Source organism: Nerophis ophidion, linkage group LG07, assembly GCF_033978795.1.
Source record: "Nerophis ophidion isolate RoL-2023_Sa linkage group LG07, RoL_Noph_v1.0, whole genome shotgun sequence".
In the NCBI taxonomy this organism is placed as follows: Eukaryota; Metazoa; Chordata; class Actinopteri; order Syngnathiformes; family Syngnathidae; genus Nerophis; species Nerophis ophidion.
The window spans coordinates 65,541,676-65,564,950 of record NC_084617.1 but is presented as its reverse complement, the minus strand read 5'-3'; the positions used below and the strand labels follow the sequence as shown (position 1 = coordinate 65,564,950).

The window sequence follows — 23,275 nt, the reverse complement described above, 5'->3', positions numbered from 1 at the left end:
CTCCGCTCATGTCTACGGTAAGAGCCGACTTATTACCACAATTTTCTAACTAAAACCTGCCGGTTGACATGTGGTAGAGAACCATGTTGGCTTGACCGCTTTGTTCCTTAGTAAAGCTTTACCTTGGGGAATGGAAACAAGGAAAGACCGTCTGTGTTTGTGTTGCTCAAGGCAGGAGTCGCAATACACCGCTTCCCACCTACATCTTTCTTCTTTGACGTCTCTATTGTTAACTGAACAAATTGCAAAATATTCAGCAACACAGATGTTCAGAATACTGTGTAATTATGCGATTAAAGCAGACGACTTTTTGCTGGGATCGGGCTGGAACAAAAATGTCCGCTACAATCCGAGACGTCACGCTTACGCGTCATCATACTGACGTTTTCAACAAAATTTAAAATTGCAATTTAGTAAACTAAAAAGGCCGTATTGGCATGTGTTGCAATGTTAATATTTCATCATTGATATATAAACTAGTAGTGGGTTTCAGTAGGCCTTTAACTTAATTAATTGCTCCCATTAGCGATTCTACATGTGAGTAAGCGGGTAAAAAAACAAAGATAATGATTGTAAAAAAAAAAAAAAAAAAATGCAATTCCCCTTTAAACTCGTAAAGTGACAGTTTGTTCTGACCTCTGCTGATCGAAGCCGGACTCCTTCCTCTGGCAGCGCAAGGTGACCACGCGGTGACCTTCATTCCTCACATCCTGGCTCACGATCCACTGCGTGGGGTTGCTGGGAAGGGCCCCGAGAAAAGTCACTCCTTCTCTCAACTTCACTCTGTGGAGAAAGAATGACATCTTTATTCATCTCCAAAAGGCTGACTTTGTGTACCAGCAGGTATTTCATCCATGCAGGCTGCTGAGTCCACAGAGCTAATTATCGTCTCAAGCAATACGTCCACCAGATGGGGTTTTTGTTCCCCCTTTCAAAAGCCGCCCCAGATGCTCCCTCGGCCGGCTTGACCTCCTGTTTGAGGAAAGGGTTTTTTTTTTTGCATTTTATCACCCTCCAAACCTCCATAGGACGTGCTTTAAATAAAGACTATTGATTATAAAAGTGTGCAAGTCGGAAGTGCCAATCTACCTCCTCCGCTGCTTTTCACTCATGATGTCATTTTGCTACAGCAGGAAAATCAGTTAGGGAAATGGATATAAAGAACAATGTGTGTCTGCAACCCGCGGCTCATTAGCGCCGCCCTAGTGGCTCCCTGGAACTCTTTCAGAGATGTGTGAAAATGGACAAAAAAGATGAAGAAGGAGGAGGACAAACATGACACATACCTTCCTCACTACAAACCCTGTTTCCATATGAGTTGGGAAATTGTGTTAGATGTAAATATGTTGAATGGGTAAAGGCAGGAAACAACAGCAAAAGTCGGTCCCGTCCATCGCTGCTTGCAGCTTTAATTTTTTATGTATTTTTGGTCCAATATGGCTCTTACAACATTTGGTCCAATATGGCTCTTACAACATTTTGGGGTGCCGTATACGATGAAATACACATGATGTTCTGAAAGTGAAAAGAGGCTGTTAAATATGGACTATATGTGTGTGTGTCGTTTGTGGGATTGCAAAGAAAACCGCATTACAACAAAGAGGCCAATGAGGTTTAGCTACACCATCCGGTTGACAGGTCAGACGGGAGACGGTACTTTGCTTTCATCTTGAATTTGCTCCTGCACTTCAAGTACAGCCAGCAGAGAACATAGTGAGTTGAGATTAGAAATACATTTGATTCTTTACATTAGGTTATTTACAATCCGGGGAAATGGGATGTGAATGGAGGAGGGTATTAGTAAAGTTAAGACCTTTGTTAGATAGGAATCTGGGTTTAACGTGGTTTGTGGAGCTCCCCCTGGTGTTGTGGTTATGTGGGTCACTTACGTTAAAGGAAGTAGTTTGACATGTACTTCGGTATCAGGGAGGTGTAGCGGATTTTATAGACTAGGCTCAGTGCAAGTTGTTTTACTCTGTCCTCCACCCTGAGCCAGCCCACTTTGGAGAAGTAGGTTGGAGTGAGGTGTGATCTGGGGTGGAGGTCTAAAAGTAACCGGACTAGCTTATTCTGGGATCTTGGGAGTCTAGATTTGAGGGTTTTGGAGGTGCTGGGGCACCAGGAGGTGCAAGCGTAATCGAAAAAGGGTTGAATGAGAATTCCCGCTAGAATCTTCAAGGTGCTTTTTTTGACCAGAGAGGAGATTCTGTAGAGCAGGGGCGCTCACACTTTTTCTGCGGGCGAGCTACTTTTCAATTGACCAAGTCGAGGAGATCTACCTCATTCCTATTTATAATTTATATTTATTTATTTATGAAAGAGACATTTTTGTTAACAAGTTAATGGTGTTTAATGATAATACAAGCATGTTTAACACACATAGATTCCTTTCTTTCATGAAGACAAGAATATAAGTTGGTGTATTTGATTCTGATGACTTGCATTGATTGGAATTAGACAGTGGTGCTGATAACGTCCGCATTTTCAAATGGAGGAAAAAGAAAAGTCCTCCTTTCTGTCCAATACCACATGAAAGTGGTTGGATTTGGCATCTCATTTGTCCAACTTGCATACTCGTTTTTAAACACTTTGTTATGAGAGTAGCATATGTGTGTGGCCCTTTAATGTCTGGCAGCAGGTGAGTGACGTCAGTGACTGTGCGGGTGGGCAAGCAAGTGAGAAAGCGGTCGCTGGGTGCGGGGGAGAAATACATTGGCATCAAACTCCGTAGCTTGCTAGCTTGTGCACGCTAGCTTTCTGAGACTCTTATTTTGTTAGCACAGGCAGGATGAAACAGGTCTTTTATGGTGAAGACAGGAACTGTGCAGTCGGTCTTTAGAGTTTTGACAGTAGGTACGGAGTCTCTAGAAATAAAATGTGTTTCTCTGCGTCCGCCCTGTTAGTGATTTTTTTCTTAAATATGAGCTCGCAGCAGCCAGCGTCATCTCACAAGATCCTCGGGTGCCGAGAATGTCAAACAACTGACGAAAGTGAAGTCTTGGTATGATTGACGATTGCTCATTTTTATGTATATTTTTTAATGCCTGGCTTGAGATCGACTGACACACCCTCCGAGATCGACCAGTCGATCGCGATCGACGTAATGGGCACCCCTGAGCTACACCATCCGGTTGACAGGTCGGACCGGAGACGGTACTTTGCTTTCATCTTGAATTTGCTCCTGCACTTCAAGTATGTGATTCCCTCCCAGAATGAAAGGGAACGAAAGCGCCTTCTCACTCAAGTATCCGTCTCTGATGTCATGTTGTGGTTGAAGTTGCATTTAATGTCGAAATAGATAATATGGTAGGTTGGTGTACTTTCTGCCCGACGCGCATGTGGTGTGTGCATGTAGTCCTATTTCGGCGCTCAATTTGAAGATGATTCGATGTGTTTTTCTCCAGCTGGCCATTAAACATTTATACATGTGACCTCATCAGAATACGGAATGTTGGACGTGTGAACAATTCCCTATATTGCTAAGTAACACAGTATCGATGTGAGTAGATAAAAATGACGCAATACCACTAATCATGACTGACTTCATGAGAGGAAACGACTACTTAAGGACGAATGAAGATCAAGATCCTTATATTTTTGAGCCTGAATACAAGGAGGATGAAGTTTTAGAAGCTGTGTGCCATGCAAATCCAGCACACACTAAGCATTATGTAGCAGTATTGTGGAGTGAAACTATTTAATGGTTTGATTTATTGATTGATTGAAACTTTTATTAGTAGATTGCACAGTTCAGTACATATTCCGTACAATTGACCACTAAATGGTAACACCCAAATAAGTTTTTCAACTTGTTTGAGTCAGGGTCCACGTTAATCAATTCATGGTACAAATATATACTATCAGCATAATACAAGTTAATCATCATAGTATATACACTGAATTATTTACATTATTGAGTAAATATTGGGATGAGGAGCTTTGGTTGATATCAGTACTTCAGTCATCAACAATTGCATCAACAGAGAAATGGACATTGAAACAGTGTAGGTCTTACTTAGGAGGATATGTACAGCCAGCAGAGAACATAGTGAGTTGAGATTAGAAATACATTTGATTCTTTACATTAGGTTATTTACAATCCGGGAAAATGGGATGTGAATGGAGGAGGGTATTAGTAAAGTTAAGACCTTTGTTAGATAGGAATCTGGGTTTAACAGGGTTTGTGGAGCTCCCCCTGGTGTTGTGGTTATGGCGGTTAAAGGAAGTAGTTTGACATGTACTTCGGTATCAGGGAGGTGTAGCGGATTTTATAAACTAGGCTCAGTGCAAGTTGTTTCACTCTGTCCTCCACCCTGAGCCAGCCCACTTTGGAGAAGTAGGTTGGAGTGAGGTGTGATCTGGAGTGGAGGTCTAAAAGTAACCGGACTAGCTTTTTCTGGGATGTTGGGAGTCTAGATTTGAGGGTTTTGGAGGTTGCTCGGGCACCAGGAGGTGCAAGCGTAATCGAAAAAGGGTTGAATGAGAGTTCCCGCTAGAATCTTCAAGGTGCTTTTTTATTTTGTTTTACCAGAGAGGAGATTCTGTAGAGGGATCTCGTTTTTGATGACCTTGGTTGCCATTTTATCACAGGAAAGATTGGCCTCTAGAATGGAACCTAGGTAGGTGATCTCATCTTTCCTGGTGATAACAATGTCACCCACTTTTATAGTGAAGGTTGATATGGGACCCAAATAGGATGGAGTCCGTTTTACCCAAGTGTATGGATAGCTTGTTGTTAGCGAGCCAGGTGCAAATATTAAGGAGTTCAGCACTGAGGATTTGTTCCACCTGTGACTTGTCCTCGCTGGATACCAGCAGGGCCGAACTATAGGTACATTGTATTCCAGAGGTACAGAGATGAAGAAGGGGTTTGATATCGGGTTGTTTGGGTTAAGGAAGAGTATGAGGCTGCCCATTGAGGCAGTGGTGCTGCTGCTGTGGCATGATACTATTTCCATGATCACTAGTGTGTGTGTAGTGTGCATATGTATGTATATATTTATAATTTATGTATATACGAGTTCATCAAGTTTGTACATAGAGTGAACAGGTAGTTCTAGCTCAGAGTTATTTATGGTTTAAAGAAAAGGGGTGGGATTAAATAAGTGTAAACATCTTCTCACTCCTTTTTAAATATAAAAAAAAAAAAAAGAAAGTCCAATGCTCATTTGTTTTCGTTTTGTATTCTCCATAATTTTATTTTGTAATAATGGCTGCTTAAGGTTATATAGCACAGTATTGGATCAGGGTTGCTCTTGTTTTTGGTTTTTTTTGCATAATTGAAATCAAAATATATCAATATTAATCAACCAATCAATCAATCAATTATTGCTAAGTCCTAAACAAGAAATACAAACTATGAACATAAATAAAACAATCGCATACTGTACGATGTCTGCTTTCCCCAGGATGCAGACTAATGGGATGTTTATATCTTCCCGTTTAGATGAAGAATTAATCATAATCCTTACAGAGGGTTAAGTCTCACCTTAAAACTCATCTGTATACTCTATCCTTTAAATAGACCTCCTTTTTAGACCAGTTGATCTGCCGCTACTTTTCTTTCTCCTATGTCCCCCCCTCCCTTGTGGAGGGGGTCCGGTCCGATGACCATTGATGAAGTACTGGGTGTCCAGAGTCGAGACCCAGGATGGACCGCTCGTCGGGACCCAGGATGGACCGCTCGCCTGTATCGGTTGGGGACATCTCTACGCTGCTGATCCGCCTCCGCTTGGGATGGTTTCCTGTGGACGGGACTCTCGCTGCTGTCTTGGATCCGCTTTGAACTGAACTCTCGCGGCTGTGTTGGAGCCACTATGGATTGAACTTTCACAGTATCATGTTAGACCCGCTCGACATCCATTGCTTTCGGTCCCCTAGGGGGGGGGGGGGGGGGGTTGGGTTGCCCACATCTGAGGTGTTACCATTTAGTGGTCAATTGTACGGAATATGTACTGTACTGTGCAATCTACTAATAAAAGTATCAATCAATCAAAAAAAAAACCTTCTGCAAAAAAAACTACCCAAATATCATCTCTATCTCAGCACTCCAATATTTTTAAGACTCTGCTGCAAAAAGATTTGGCCCCTGGGCTGCCAATTAAATACCCCAGGCGTAGATATCCTGAGCTATATAGTGCACATGATGATGTGTGTGAAGCCGTGATTTGCTGAGTATTTATTCATTATTCATTCAGAATAGAGATTTTGGAACGCATACAATCGTTTTTTATAAATAGGCATTGAGACTACAAAGTGTGTTTTATCCAATTACTCAATTAATCGAACAAACTAATCGATAGATAACTCAACTACTAAACCAATGGATAGCTCCAACCTTAACTGCCCAAAAGAGCAAACCGTATAGTTGCGTTAACCTAATATTTTGTAACGTTTTGTCTCGTCTACTGTCACATCCTTAAAAAATCTACAGTATTTTATATTATAGTTGACGTTCTGCGTCAAACACAGGTCTTAATCCAATGCATGCATCCTATAATTAAGGAAAACTTTACACGATTAGAAACTATCCTCCTAAGATCCGAAATCCTGTGAAGTGACCCTTAGGCTTTGCAAAACAACAATATATTTTTTACTGAATTTTGTAACACTGACTAAAGAAATAGACTAAAAAAAGGAGAATACATTATTCAGTAGGTTGTAATAGACAACATTCTTGATTAAATTGATGGAATTTAAGATGTTTGACTTGATGGGTTTGATGCAAATTCCATTGTTACGTGATAATAAATGTAATCATTAGAGATGTCCGATAATATCGGACTGACGATATTATCCGCCGAAAAATGATTTAAAATGTAATATCGGAAATTATCGGTATCGGTTTCAAAATATTTAAATGTATGACTTTTTAAAACGCCGCTGTACGGAGTGGTACATGGACGTAGCGAGAAGAAGCCTCTAAGGCACTGCCTTTGTGTGCAGACCCAATCACATGATATCTACAGTTTTTCACACACACAAGTGAATGCAAATCATACTTGGTCAACAGCCATACAGGTCACACTGAGGGTGGCCGTATAAAAAACTTTAACACGGTTACAAATATGCGCCACACTGTGAACCCACACCAAACAAGAATGACAAACACGTTTCGGGAGAACATCCGCACCGTAACACAACAGAACAAATACCCAGAACCCCTTCCAGACTGCTACAATATACACCACCCGCTACCCACTAACCCCCCACCTCAACCCCCCAACCCTGCCCACCTCAACCTCCTCATGCTCTCTCAGGGAGAGCATGTCCCAAATTCCAAGCTGCTGTTTTGAGGCATGTTAAAAAAAAATAATGCTATTGTGACTTCAATAATAAATAATGCAGTGCCATGTTGGCATTTTTTTCCATGACTTGAGTTGATTTATTTTGGAAAACCTTGTTACATTGTTTAATGCATCCAGCGGGACATCACAACCAAATTAGGCATAATAATGTGTTAATTCCACGACTGTATATATCGGCATTGGTTGATATCGGAATTGGTAATAAAGAGTTGGACTATATCGGAATGTCGGATATCGCCTGCCTTCCGCCCGATTGTAGCTGAGATAGGCGCCAGCGCCCCCCGCGACCCCGAACGGGAATAAGCGGCAGGAAATGGATGGATGGATGGATGGATATCGGCAAAAAAGCCATTATCGGAAATCTCTAGTAATCATATTAAAAAAAAAAAACATGTATCAAAGTCACGGCTACAATCTCGCACACCGGCTCAATGCACCACCAAAATGAAATCATAGAATCATACGTCAAGATCTGCAGAAATCTGATACAAAATAATTTCCTTTAAATTTCTTATGTCAAAGCTGTGTGGTGAAATAACTGTTTTAACGTAACAGAGAGAAACAATATCATTAATTGCAGTCAACATAATTGAGAAAAGAGACCCTATCTTGTTCTTGGTAAATGTAGGAACATTTTGGTCATTTTGGCATTTTTATATAGAGTGCCAGAGTTAAAGCCAAAACAAAAAGAAGTGCTGAGGCTGCAGTGAGTAACGCAGGTGTAAAAGGAAAAGCTTCATGCACTGTCCTTTTTTTTTTTTTTTTTGTCCCTGGGGCAGCAGCAGGGTCTTGTATCTGCTTCCTTCATGCTTCAGCATTTCAGAAAATGTCTATCAGGGGTTTCAAGTGAGGCTCTATGCTTTGAACTCTCCGTTGGGGAAAGAGGTCAAGATTTCCCTGACCATATCCAAGCTCACAGAGGACTAACTGGAGCATGGTTAGGGTGTCATTCAATGAATCATGTGCATTAAAATATTGTAACCGGGCAAAAACAAAAAAGAAGCAGTCATCAAATATAAATATCATATAGGATTTCATTGTGTCTTTAAAACTTTTACGGCTCAAGCTCCGGCCGCCACACATTACTCCCCTGAGCGTGTCCCTGGACAAGCCCACGGGGGTTCCCCTCCTGCCGCGGCCCTGCAATCAATCTGAAATCAACACACCTGACGCTGATGATGGATTCCACAGGAAAAGACCCCACGTAGCGTGGTGCCAATTTCTGGGAGGATACTGGTAAGTGGAGGAGGTGGCCTGGCTGGAGGTTACGGCTTGGTAGGACGCAAAACAGTAGGTGGTGGTCGGGCAGAAGGTTACAACCTGGCTGGATGCAGCTGTGCCACCCAACTAGCACAGGTCCCAGCACTAGGAGCGGGTACTGTTATGATCCTTTGCAAAGTTAAAATGTCAATGCAAGGATCTGCCAATCTGTTTACAGTGGTCCAAGTTCCTCTATAAAACAAGAGCTCTCTAATGTTTTTTGGAATATGCGGCAAAAATGTTTGGCCTCCAAGTTTTTAACTCAGATGCCGGTAAGATTTTGCCCCTGAGCAGCCAATTAAATACCCCAGGTGTAGATAGCCACCACAATAGATTGGTGCCAATTTCTGGGAGGATTCTGGTAAGTGGAGGTGCTTGCGGCTTGGGGGGACGAAGAATAGGTGGTGGTGGTCGAGCCGGAGGTTGCAGCCAGGCTGGACGCAGCTGTGCCACCCAACTAGCACAGGTCCCAGCACTAGGAGCGGGTACCGTTATGATCCGTTGCAAAGTTAAAATGTCAATGCAAGGATCTGCCAATGTGTTTACAGTCGTCCAAGTTCCTCTATAAAACAAGAGCTCTCTAGTGTTTTTGGGAATTTGCGGCAAAAATGTTTGGCCTCCAAGTTTTTAACTCAGCTGCAGGTAAGGTGTGATTCCAGGGCCAGATTTTGCCCCTGAGCAGCCAATTAAATACCCCAAGAGTAGATAGCCACCACAATAGCTTGGTGACAATTTCTGGGAGGATACTTGGAAGTGGAGGTCCTTGCGGCTTGGGGGGACGAAGAACAGGTGGTGGTAGTCGAGCAGGAGGTTGCAGCTGCTCCACCCCACAAGCACAGCTCACAGCCCTAAGAGGGGGATACTGTTATGTACAGTGGTCCAAGTTCCTCAATAAAACAAGATCTCTCTAGTGTTTTTAGGAATTTGCGGCAAAAATGTTTGGCCTCCAAGTTTTAAACTAAACTGAGGTGCCGGTAAGGTGTCATTCCCGGGCCAGATTTGGCTCTTTGGCAGCCAATTAAATACCCCAGGTGTAGATAGCTGCCACAATAGCTTGGTGACAATTTCTGGGAGGACACTTGGAAGTGGAGGACCTTGCGGCTTGGGGGGGACGAAGAACAGGTGGTGGTAGTCGAGCAGGAGGTTGCAGCTGCTCCACCCCACAAACACAGCTCACAGCCCTAAGAGGGGGATACTGTTATGTACAGTGGTCCAAGTTCCTCCATAAAACAAGAGCTCTCTAGTGTTTTTAGGAATTTGCGGCAAAAATGTTTGGCCTCCAAGTTTTGAACTAAACTCAGGTGCCAGTAAGGTGTCATTCCCGGGCCAGATTTGGCTCTTTGGCAGCCAATTAAATACCCCAGGTGTAGATAGCCGCCACAATAGCTTGGTGCCAATTTCTGGGAGGATACTGGTAAGTGGAGGTGCTTGCGGCTTGGGGAGGACGAATAACAGGTGGTGGTGGTCGAGCAGGAGGTTGTAGCCTGGCCTGACGCAGCTGTGCCACCCTACTAGCTCAGCTCCCAGCCCTAGGAGGGGGGTCCTGTTATGTACAGTGGTCAAAGTTCCTCCATAAAACAAGAGCTCTCTAGTGTTTTTAGGAATTTGCGGCAAAAATGTTTGGCCTCCAAGTTTTAAACTAAACTCAGGTGCCGGTAAGGTGTCATTCCCGGGCCAGATTTGGCTCCTTGGCAGCCAATTAAATACCCCAGGTGTAGATAGCCGCCACAATAGCTTGGTGCCAATTTCTGGGAGGATACTGGTAAGTGGAGGTCCTTGCGGCTTGGGAGGACGAAGAACAAGTGGTGGTGGTCGAGCAAGAGGCTGTAGCCTGGCCGGACGCAGCTGTGCCACCCCACTAGCACAGCTCCCATCCCTAGGAGGGGGGTCCTGTTATTTACAGTGGTCCAAGTTCCTCCATAAAACAAGTGCTCTCTAGTGTTTTTAGGAATTTGCGGCAAAAATGTTTGGCCTCCAAGTTTTAAACTAAACTCAGGTGCCGGTAAGGTGTCATTCCCGGGCCAGATTCGGATCCTTGGCAGCCAATTAAATACGCCAGGTGTAGATAGCCGCCACAATAGCTTGGTGCCAATTTCTGGGAGGATACTGGTAAGTGGAGGTCCTTGCGGCTTGGGGGGACAAAGAACAGGTGGTGGTGGTCGAGCAGGAGGTTGTAGCCTGGCCGGACGCAGCTGTGCCACCCCACTAGCACAGCTACCAGCCCTAGGAGGGGGGTGCTGTTATGTACAGTGGTCCAAGTTCCTCCATAAAACAAGAGCTCTCTAGTGTTTTTAGGAATTTGCGGCAAAAATGTTTGGCCTCCAAGTTTTAAACTAAACTCAGGTGCCGGTAAGGTGTCATTCCCGGGCCAGATTTGGCTCCTTGGCAGCCAATTAAATACCCCAGGTGTAGATAGCCGCCACAATAGCTCGGTGCCAATTTCTGGGAGGATACTGGTAAGTGGAGGTCCTTGTGGCTTGAGAGGATGAAGAACAGGTTGCGGTGGTCGAGCCGGAGGTTGCAGCCTGGCCGGACGCAGCTGTGCCACCCCACTAGCACAGCTCCCAGCCCTAGGAGGGGGGTACTGTTATGATCCGTAGCCCGGATACTTTTTTTTTACTTTATCACCAACTAAAGATGGATACCAAATTATGTACGTTTTATAGATAGCAACTGAATTTTGTCAGAGTAGAGTCTACCAAGTACTGATTTATTTAAGAAAAGGATCCAGGACATAGCATTAAAAAGTTAAACTCGGTAGAAGTTCAACCCTAGCCAGTGTGTACAACTCCAGACCAAAAATCAGCCCGGCTTCCTCCTTCACTTTCGTCCGCCCACATCGCCTCTTTCCTTAGTGCCGAGAACAAACCGCGGTGAGCCGCTGATCCCGCAATATTATCTGGGGTGTTGTGTTGTGCTGAAAGTCACTCAAAACAGATGGCTTGTGGCGGTCACCGATGTCCATAGTGCACAATTAAAGGAACAACGTCAAACACTTTTTTTTTTTTAAAAGCTGACGGGCGGGGACAATGGCTCATCGGCGTGATGAGGAGAGGTTAATTTGCATCGAACAATTCCACCTCTCAAAATGAGCTGTTTTGAAAGGAAGCAAAAAAGTGACTTGACAATAGGTCTGCAAAACAAAATGCATGCAAATGTTTCACCGAAGGATCACCATTTCATCTTATGTAAACCACAAGGAGGTGTTTTATAGAAGAAGAAGAAAAAAATCATGTTATGACCCTTTTAGGTCAGTTTCAGATTGGATCTTTTTCATTTGTGAATTGAATATGCCTTTACAAAATACAGGTTGGGGAAGTCTGGACTTGGGGAAGAGATCTTGCCACATGTGTAGGAGATCAAGTACCTCGGAGTCCTGTTCACGAGTGAGGGAAGAGTGGATCGTCAGATCGACAGGTGGATCAGTGCGGCATCTTCAGTAATGCGGACGCTGTATCGATCCGTTGTGGTGAAGAAGGAGCTAAGCCGGAAGGCAAAGCTCTAAATTTATCAGTCGATCTACGTTCCCATCCTCACCTATGGTCATGAGCTTTGGATTATGACCAAAAAGACAAGATCACGGGTACAAGCACCCGAAATGAGTTTCCTCCTCAGGGTGGTGGGGATCTCCCTTAGACATAGGGTGAGAAGCTCTGCCATTCGGTAGGAGCTCAAAGTAAAGCCAGATGAGGTTGTTCGGGCATCTGGTTTGGATGCCACCCGAATGCCTCCCTAGGAAGGTGTTTAGGGCACGTCCGACTGGTAGGAGGCCACGAGGAAGACCCAGGACACGTTGGGAAGACTATGTCTCCCGGCTGGCCTTGGAAAGCCTCGGGATCCCATGGGAGGAGATGAACAAAGTGGCTGGGGAGAGGGAAGTCTTGGCTTCTCTGCTCAGGCTAGTGCCCCTGTTACCCGACCTCGGATAAGCGGAAGAAAATGGATGGATGGATGGTTGGACATTACAGGTGACTCAGACAAAAGAATTAAGAGCACTAAAACATTCCTCAAAATTTTTAAACAAATGTATCACTTCTCTGTAGTCTTTGAAAATACTAAACTCACACATAGGACGTTTTGAATGCCAAGCATCACACAACTCAAGGCGATGGAAAGAGGCAACAACCCAAAGAGGGAAAAGGGGAGGGGGGGAACAGCGTTTAGCTGACAGCTTAAAGTTACAGTCGATCCAACTCTGCAGAGGTGTCAGCAATCACCCCAGAGTCCGACAGGGGTTCATCAGAGCAGCTCTAAGACTGAGCCAAACTGGGCTGAACAAAGAGTGTGAATGTGGTTTCCACGAAGGCCATCAGAGAGCATTGAGTAGTTCATGTTTGATCCTAAAGTCATTTTTTTGGCTGATGACAATCATCTCCTGGGTTGAAGTCACCCTGTAACATGCACCTTTTATATTATTCCATTATTCTCTCTCAATTCTCAAACTACGGTCTTTATAATAGCCATTCATCCACAGGACTGATTCTATGATAGGAATCCATAGAGGTTTCCTTAATAAATAGTGATGAGATATGAGACAGAACCGCCTGCCAGGGAGGCAGAAGAAAAAAACTAAATCGAAGGAAACCATGATGGCAAGTCAGGACGATAATAGGAGCCAGACAGAAATGGTATGTGCACTGCAGTCACCTCAGTGGTCTTCTTCCATGTGACACCACCACCTGGCTGCTACTATATCTTGTGCATAAGGGGGTCCGTGACCTATATGACCATTTTTCTCTGAACATTCCACAGAGGGCCATGAACATTCTCAATTAGCAGCTCCCACAAGAAACATTTTCCTGTTTCATTGTGCCATCCCGCCTACATATTGTTAGGGGACTGCAAGAGCTCCGTGGGGAAAAGCCTAAAAGAGCAATGAGAAGGCAAGTGCTTTGCAACAATTTGTGGAAGGTGGCTGATGGCAGCCTAAAACACTGCTCATCTGATCTCTTTGTGAATGTAGAATAACAGTGTGAGAACGACACACACACAAAAAAAAATAAATCAGGCCAAACGCCTCCGTAGACTTCTATCCCAAAGTGACACATCAAAAACAGACATTTTTATTTAGGCATTTTACTGTAGAAAATATAAACTTTGGCAAAATATTCATAAGAAAGACACTCAAACTTTCCAAATCAGGAAGCGGAAGTTAAAAGTTGAATTAGCACAGGTTACTTCAAAGCAGCCAACTCAAATGTTCAAGGAACAGTGGTACCTCGGTTTACGGGTGCCCCAGCTCTGTCAAGACTAGGACTATGGTGTGGATTGTTTTCCCCTAGGTGCGAAGCGACTGGATCGGACATGGCGTGAAGGTAATGACATTGTCATGATCCACTGCCCTGATCAAGTCATATGCTGGTTTTGGTTCCGTTTTGTATCACATCTTGTTAGTGTTTGTCTTCCTTAGTTCCTGGTGGTACCTCCTGTTTGTTTCCATTGCCATAGTCACACATTAGTGTGTCACCTGCCTCATGATTACCACCTTTATTTAAGCCTTACTTTTCTGTTGATTCGACCTCACATCCTAGTTTATGTTCCGGGCAACAGGTGACGACGCTGATTACCGATTGTGGTAAAGAACTGTTTTTTGTACTTGCTAGCTTCCGCGCTATGCTTCCTTTGTTTGTTCCCTAGCTCACATGCTGTCTTTTTTTAGTTCTTTCTAGCTCCCATGCTATTTCTGTTTGTTTTGCCTTTAGTGCCTTGTGCAAGTTTTTCTGTTTCTAGTCTGTTTCCTTAGAGTAAATAAATCATAATTTCTTACCTTCACGTTGTGTCCAAGTCCGATTGCATCTTTGAGAGAACGAACCCACACCACAATGCCAGCTAACCGTCACAGATATCTTTTCATTTTAACACTCAAAAGTACCACAAAAACAAAGGGTATAAACAAAAACTCGCTCAAAGGCAGAACTATGGACATAAAACAAAGCTTTTAATCTATGGCATGAATAAAGAAAACTTACTTGGAACGAGAAAAGAGCATGGAAAAAGAGCAGCATGGATTATCAGCATGAATAGCAAGGCTGACTGCCTGGCAACTGCAGGCTTAAATAGTGATGTGGTGATTGACAACAGGTGCATGAGTCCAAATGAATCAGGTGCGTGACATGAGGACAGGTGAAAACTAATGGGTTGTCATGGAAACAAAGCAGGGAGTGAAAAAAACAGGAACTGACAAAATCCAAAAACCAAACAGAACATAGTCAAACTAGACATGATCACCAGGACATGACAAGCTCACGGGTTTTTAGGATCCAAGTAGACTTTTGGACAATTGTTATGCTTTAGGTTTCGTTCAAAATTCAGGTTATCAGCCTCCTCGCAGCTAGTTGGTATAGTGCGGTGGTTCTCAAACATTTTTCACCAAGTACCACCTGAGAAAAAATTCTGGGTCTCCAAATACCACCATAATGACTTACATTAAAATACAGCACCGTAGTTGAATTAAGTATTCATCCAAAACAAGGCAGAGGTTTTATTTAACAAGTATATTTAATTTTCACGGCCACCGTAACGATACACATAGCTTGAATAGTAACACTGTGTTCTAATTAGGATATACGGTGCATACGGTATACCGATACTAATGAATAAAAAATGGTGCCATTGAAAATACTGGTATTTTTGTTCATCTACATCAGGGGTCACCAACGACGTGCCCGCGGGCACCAGGTCGCCCGTAAGGACCAGATGAGTCGCCCGCTGGCCTGTTCTAAAAATAGCTCAAATAGCAGCACTTACCAGTGAGCTGCCTCTATTTCTTAAATTGTATTTATTTACTAGCAAGCTAGTCTCGCTTTGCTCGACATTTTTAATTCTAAGAGAGACAAAACTCAAATAGAACTTGAAAATACAAGAAAATATTTCAAAGACTTGGTCTTCACTTGTTAAAATAAATTCATTTATTTTTTCACTTTGCTTCTTATAACTTTCAGAAAGACAATTTTAGAGAAAAAATGCAACCTTAAAAATGATTTTAGGATTTTTAAACACATATACCTTTTTACCGTTTAAATTCCTTCCTCTTCTTTCCTGACGATTTAAATCAATGTTCAAGTAAATTTATTTTTTATTGTAAAGAATAATAAATACATTTTAATTAAATTCTTCATTTTAGCTTCTGTTTTTTTGAAGAAGAATATTTTGTGAAATATTTCTTCAAACTTATTATGATGAAAATTCAAAATATTTTGATATGTAGAATCAAATCTAAATCTTATTTCTAAGTCTTTTGAATTTCTTTTAAAAATGTTGTTCTGGAAAATCTAGAAGAAATAATGATTTGTCTTTGTTAGAAATATAGTTTGGTCCAATTTGTTATATATTCTAACAAAGTGCAGTGTGGATTTTAACCTATTTAAAACATGTCATCAAAATTCTAAAATTAATCTTAGGAAAAATGACTAATGATGTTCCATAAATAATTTTTGAAATTTTTTCAAAAAGTTTCGAATTAGCCAGTTTTTTCTTCTTTTTTCGGTTGAATTTTGAATTTCAAAGAGTCGAAATTAAGGATAAACTATTTTTTTTCGTGTTTTCTCCTCTTTTAAACCGTTCAATTAAGTGTTTTTTTCATCATTTATTCTCTACAACAAACCTTCCATAAAAGGAAAAAAAATGTAAAATGTACGACGGAATGACGGACAGAAATACCCATTTTTTTGTATATATATATATATGTATATATATATATATATATATATATATATATATATATATATATATATATATATATCCATCCATTTTTTACCGCTTATTCCCTTTTGGGGTCGCGGGGGGAGCTGGCGCCTATCTCAGCTACAATCGGGCGGAAGCACCCTGGACAAGTCGCCACCTCATCGCAGGGCATATATATATATATATATATATATATATATAGATTTATTTATTAAAGGTAAATTGAGCAAATTGGCTATGTCTGGCAATTTATTTAATCAGTCCCCAAGAAGTAGCTCTTGGTTTCAAAAAAGTTGGTGACCCCTGATCTACATGCTGCTGTGCAGCAGTGTATTGTTGTTACAATAACAATGTAGCTACAGTTTGGTTACTACACAGTTTACAGAACGTAAATTAAGTATTGTTGATGGTTTTTGAATGCATTTTAAAAGTGATTTAGAGGGAGAATTGATTGCTCCCATTGACTGCATTGCTAGCCACCAAGACCGTACCATTTTTTATATGCTAGAAAGTAGGGTTGGGCGATGAATGTAATATACTCGATATATCGCGGGTTTGTCTCCGTTTGATGTATAAAATGACGATATCGTGATATTCGAGTATGCGTTCTCACGTAGTTGCTTTTACCACCAGGCATTACATTTAATCCGTTTCCCACTCTTTCTCGTCTCTCCTTCTCACAGAGACATAAAACAAGCGCACCTGGTTATATACGTCACTTACTGTCGCGGGTGCAATGTTATACGCCCTCGCAGAGAGGTAGCAGCATAGGCAGCGTTAGCTGTGGTGCAAGCGGTGCGGTGCGAGTGATAACACGAGAGAAAGAAGGTGCCAATCTGGTAACAAATGGAGGAAGAATAATTAATTCCCAAGAAAAACAGCACAGGGTCCATTGTCTGGCAGTGGTTAGGCTTCAAGCTGGAAGATGTTGAACAGGCAACTGTTATGGTTTAACAAAGGGAGTGACGGCAGACTGACACAAGGTGGTATTAATGTTCATATATGTATTGTATTTATATAGTCAATGTACAGTATATATAATAATAACAAACACTACTACTGAACTATATAATGGAGTGTGACAAAATCCAAGCGTGTGTGCGTGTGACTATGTGTGTAGATTAGCTGAAGTGTGTGTTACCAAAATGTTGACCAGCGAAGGAACGAGGAAGTCCATGGGGCAGGCAGGATCAGGGGCGAGAGAGAGGCGTCAGAGTCCAGGGGCGAGCAAAGAGTCGAGGAACGAGGGAGGCAGTCGAAATCCAGGGAAAACGGAAGGAAAACAGGTTCAGTATTTGAGAAACAAAGTTCCCGCGAGGATCGCTGGGTCCACTGGTCTTTTAAGCAGCATGGAATAATCAATTCCAGGAGTAGACAGGCAATCGTCTGCAGGCTTGTAGCTGCGTGGGCATGCTGCTCTCAGCGCGAGCAGGGGTGTGTCCGAGCGCGCTGTCAGCTGAGAGACCGCATGTGGGCCCGCGTCATTAGGCACAGATGAGGATGCATTGGAATGCGCTCTGGCCGTGACAACAACGGTAATTTGTCAAGTATGCGACAAAAGCGTAGCTACGAAAAGTAGCATTACTGCTAATTTGTAGCATTATTGGAAAAGTCACCTGCTATTAAAATAAGGAGTGCTTGAAACTCCGCATGTCAACACTCCCGTCCAAAGGCAAAACCCAGTAACTCACTTTTGGTCAAAACTGAGCTGATAATAATTTTGGAGTTCCTAGGTGATATGCTTTACATTATTGTATGCGATATTGTAATTTGTTCCGTAAGTAAGCTGTTACGCGCATGGCAGGACCTAGCAACTACCACATAACCGCGTAGATACAACAGAAAAACCTAGTATCTCAAGGGACCAATCGGAGCTTCTTTGTCAGTCGCCTTATTGTCTTTAATGAGACATTTGCACGAATGGGGGCCTTCGGTCAACCTGATTATGTGATATTATGGCACGAGGGGATATTTGGAAGTTTGGCCCAGGACGTTGCAAGCACCTTCATTAAATGTATTGTTCTTGATTATTCCCCTAGCATACTCTTTTGGGCACATAACTGTGGAGGTCAAAATAAAAACTGGACGCTGTACACGGGTCTTGCCCAATGTGCAAATGCAGAATGGGGCCCACCCAAGATTGTGATAAAATATCTGGAGAAAGGGCACACGTTCATGAGAGCAGATTCAATCCACGGCTCGATCGGCAAGAAAATGAAAGCTAAAGAAAACATTTATACGTTTGATGACTTTGTAGATCTTTGTAAGACAGCATCAAGATAGATTGGTTTTCCTGTGTTTTCTCAAAATCAGCTAGAAGTGAGTTACTAGGTTTTGCTTTTGGACGGGAGAACATCTCCGTTCGGTGCCACACCCACAAAATGCCCGAGCAACCATTTCCAGATCAACACCGTATGAAAGAAATAGTCAAAAACAGGAGATAACGTCCGCAGCAACCTACCACATAGCGAAGGGGATACACTATTTGATCTCCTATTATGCAGCTAATTTTTATTTGACAGTTATTGAAATATCTTGTGTGACATCATGCACAAAAGTGCACTTTATTTGTTTTAAAGTAGTGTAGTGCGTCTGCCTCACAATACGAGGGTCCTGCAGTCCTGGGTTCAAATCCAGGCTCGGGATCTTTCTGTGTGGAGTTTGCATGTTCTCCCCGTGAATGCGTGGGTTCCCTCCGGGTACTCCGGCTTCCTCCCACCTCCAAAGACATGCACCTGGGGATAGGTTGATTGGCAACACTAAATAGGCCCTAGTGTGTGAATGTGAGTGTGAATGTTGTCTGTCTATCTGTGTTGGCCCTGCGATGAGGTGGCGACTTGTCCAGGGTGTACCCCGCCTTCCGCCCGATTGTACCTGAGATAAGCGCCAGCGCCCCCCGCCACCCCAATCAGGGAATAAGTGGTAGAAAATGGATGGATGGAATAATTTGGTGTTTGTTTTGATATGTCATCTTAGTGACATCATGCACAAAAGTGCACTTTATTTGTTTTAAAGTAGTGTAGTGGCGTTCTGTACAAAAAGTGCACTTTAAATTAATGTTGTTTTGATACGTCATCTTAGTGACATCATGCACAAAAGTGCACTAATAGCTTGTTTTTAATGTCTCTGACAACCTTGCACTTTCTGTTTTGGAAATGACATGAATGTTTGTGCCACTGCTTAATAACTGTTTCATAAATACAGTTTTGGTGAATTGACTTAGTTGTGATTTCCCACTCTGCATGAAAGTTTAGAATTGAGAATAAATGAATGCAGTATGAAGAAGAATTTTTTAATGTAGACACATAGAATCATCATACTGCTGTGATTATATGCATCAAGTGTTCATTCAAGGCTACGGCAAAACATCGACATATACATCGTGTATTGTGACATGGCCTAAAAATATTGAGGTATTAATAAAAGGCCATATCGCCCAGACCTATTAGAAAGTGAATAAAACAACAAAAAACCTGTCTTCTCACAATGGTAAGGTTTTATTTATTTAAATGCACTGGAAAATAGCCCGTTTTGTTCACTATTGAGGTGATTCAGTGCGTAGTCGTGTGTTTCTGTATAGTATTTCTCCAGCTGTAGTCATGTGGCGACATAATTATGGGTATTTTGAGAGGTATCTATTAAAGTCGGACTAAGTGGGACATCACTGAAGGCCTAGATGTGAAATGTACTGCATACAGTAAAGTGTATCTATTACTGCAAAACACTGCAGTCAGCTGCAGGCCAATCTGCAGATTGAATACATTGGCAAACAGTATGCCTTTCATTTCAAGCACAATAGCAAACACTCGCAAAATAAGAGCCGGGCGATGTTTACCTTTGCCTTTTTTTTTATTTCCCGTACTTTTCTGACCTGCATGTTGAACAGAATAGTCATTTCAATCCTTAAAGGGGAACATTATCACCAGACCTATGCAAGCGTCAATATATACCTTGATGGTGCAGAAAAAAGACCATATATTTATTAAACCGATTTCCGAACCCTAAATGGGTGAATTATGGCGAATTAAAGACCTTTCTGTTTTTCGCTCTTTTTGCGATGACGTCAGAACGTGACGTCTCCGAGGTAATACAGCCGCCGTTTTCATTTTCAACACATTACAAACATTGGGTCTAAGCTCTGTTATTTTCCGTTTTTTCGACTATTTTTGGGAAATTTGGAGACATCATGCCTCGTCGGTGTGTTGTCGGAGGGTGTAACAACACTAACAGGGAGGGATTCAAGTTGCACCACTGGCCCGAAGATGCGAAAGTGTCTGCCGCCAGACCCCCATTGAATGTGCCAAAGTGTCTCCACTTTTTACCGGCGATGACAGACATGGCACAGAGATGTATGGATAACCTGCAGATGCATTTGCAACGATAAAGTCAACGAAATCACAAAGGTGAGTTTTGTTGATGTTGACTTATGTGCTAATCAGACATATTTGGTTGCAACGTGACTGGCAGCTAATCGATGCTAACATGCTACGCTAATCGACGCTAACATGCTATTTACCGGCGGTGTTAAAGCAGACATGGCACAGAGATAAATGGATAACCTGCAGATGCATTTGCAACTATAAAGTCAACAAATTCACAAAGGTGAGTTTTGTTGATGTTGACTGCCAGCTAATCGATGCTAACATGGTATGCTAATCGATGCTAACATGCTATTTACCGGCGGTGCTAAAGCAGACATGGCACAGAGATGTATGGATAACCTGCAGATGCATTTGCAACTATATTACGTTTCCTTCCACCCACATTTAATGCGAAAAAAACACTTACCAATCGACAGATTTAAATTGCTTCATTGTCACGAGATGTGAAAGTCCTGATCGTTTGGTCCGCACATTTTACCGGCGATGCTAACGCAGCTATTCGGCCATGCTATGGCTATGAATAGCGTCAATAGCTATTCGCTCAATAGCTTCAGTTTCTTCTTCAATACTTTCATACTCCAACCATCTGTTTCAATACATGCGTAATCTGTTGAATCGTCTAAGCCGCTGAAATCCGAGTCTGAATCCGAGCTAATGTCGCTATATCTGGCTGTGGTATTCGCCGTTGTTTGTTTACATTGGCAGCACTGTGTGACGTCACAGGGAAATGGATAATCGCATCGCAAATAGCGAAAATCAAGCACTTTAAAGCTTTTTTTAGGGATATTCCGGGACCGGTAAGATTTTGAAAACAAATTCAAAAAATACAACAAGCCACTGGGAACTGATTTTTATTGTTTTTAACCCTTTTGAAATTGTGATAATGTTCCCCTTTAAATAACATTTATAAAATGATCAAATTGTTCAAAATTGTGCATTGATTATGTTTTAAAGACCGTTTTCAAGCCGATTTCTGACCTTGGGGGGGTATAGCTCGGTTTGTAGAGTGGCCGTGCCAGCAACTTGAGGGTTCCGGGTTCGATTGATTGATTGATTGATACTTTTATTAGTAGATTGCACAGTACGGTACATATTCCGTACAATTGACCACTAAATGGTAACACCCGAATAAGTTTTTCAACTTGTTTAAGTCGGGGTCCACGTTAATCAATTCATGGTACAAATATCCCTGCTTCCGCCATCCTAAGTTACTGGTGTTGTGTCCTTGGGCAAGACACTTTACCCACCTGCTGCCAGTGCCACCCACACTGGTTTAAATGTAACTTAGATCAATCAATCCATGTTTACTTATATAGCCCTAAATCACTAGTGTCTCAAAGGGCTGCACAAACCACAACACAAACCCCTACCACATCCTCGGTAGGCCCACATAAGGGTAAGGAAAACTCACACCCAGTGGGACGTCGGTGACAATGATGACTATGAGAACCTTGGAGAGGATGAAAGCAATGGATGTCGAGCGGGTCTAACATGATACAGTGAAATTTCAATCCATAATGGATCCAACACAGCCGCGAGAGTCCAGTCCAAAGCGGATCCAACAAAGCAGTGAAGGTCCCGTTCACAGCGGAGCCAGCAGGAAACCATCCCAAGCGGAGGCGGATTAGCAGCGCAGGGATGTCCCAAGCCGATACACAGGCAAGCGGTCCATCCTGGGTCCCGACTCTGGACGAGCAGTCCATCCTGGGTCCCGACTCTGGACAGCCAGTACGTCATCCATGGCCACCGGATCAGACCGGACCCCCTCCACAAGGGAGAGTGGGACAGAGGAGAAAAAGAAAAGAAACGGCAGATCAACTGGTCTAAAAAGGGAGACTATTTAAAGGTTAGAGTATACAAATGAGTTTTAAGGTGAGACTTAAATGCTTCTACTGAGGTGGCATCTCGAACTGTTACCGGGAGGGAATTCCAGAGTACTGGAGCCCTAATGGAAAACACTCTATAGCCCGCAGACTTTTTTGGGGCTTTGGGAATCACTAATAAGCCGGAGTCCTTTGAACGCAGATTTCTTGCCGGGACATATGGTACAAGACAATCGGCAAGCTGGACCGTGTAGTATTTTATACGTAAGTAGTAAAACCTTAAAGTCACATCTTAAGTGCACAGGAAGCCAGTGCAGGTGAGCCAGTACAGGCGTAATATGATCAAACTTTCTTCTTCTTGTTAGATATTGGGTTTCACTATGTAAAAGTGCTTTGAGTCACTAGAGAAAAGCGCCAGGGTTTCCCACAGCGCTTTGTTGTTAAGGCCGCCGCCTTAACAACAAAGAGTCGCCGCCTAAACTAAAGCCTTAAAAAAATAAAACCCTTTTTTTTTGTCCTGTAAATTAAGCATGATGAGTTGAGCATATGTCAGCATGTGGTCCCACTTTTAACACCTTTTCAAACACTTATTTACAGTAAAATATTAATTTGACTTGGTCATTATTTTGTCTTAGTAAGTCAATATTTACTAAGTCAAAATAAGGACTCACTTAGTAAATATTGACTTACTAAGACAAAATAATCACATACTTAGCATCTCAGGTAACTTGGGACTGTTTTGTGTTTTGTTTTTATTTTACGGAAAACACATCGAAATATATATCGTATATTGCCACTCAGCATACGGAGTGGAAAACAC

At 42.5% G+C, this 23,275-nt stretch overlaps 1 protein-coding gene across 1 annotated transcript in view; it reads right to left on the bottom strand.

The window, feature by feature from the left end:
* The window catches only part of si:dkeyp-14d3.1 (transmembrane protein 132C), a 414,649-nt gene that overhangs the window by 245,227 nt on the left and 146,147 nt on the right, over positions 1-23,275 (bottom strand). Inside the window, exon 3 of the mRNA XM_061906884.1 lies at positions 637-783. Within this exon, the coding sequence (XP_061762868.1) occupies positions 637-783 (147 nt within the window). The remainder of the gene's footprint in view (positions 1-636; positions 784-23,275) is intronic.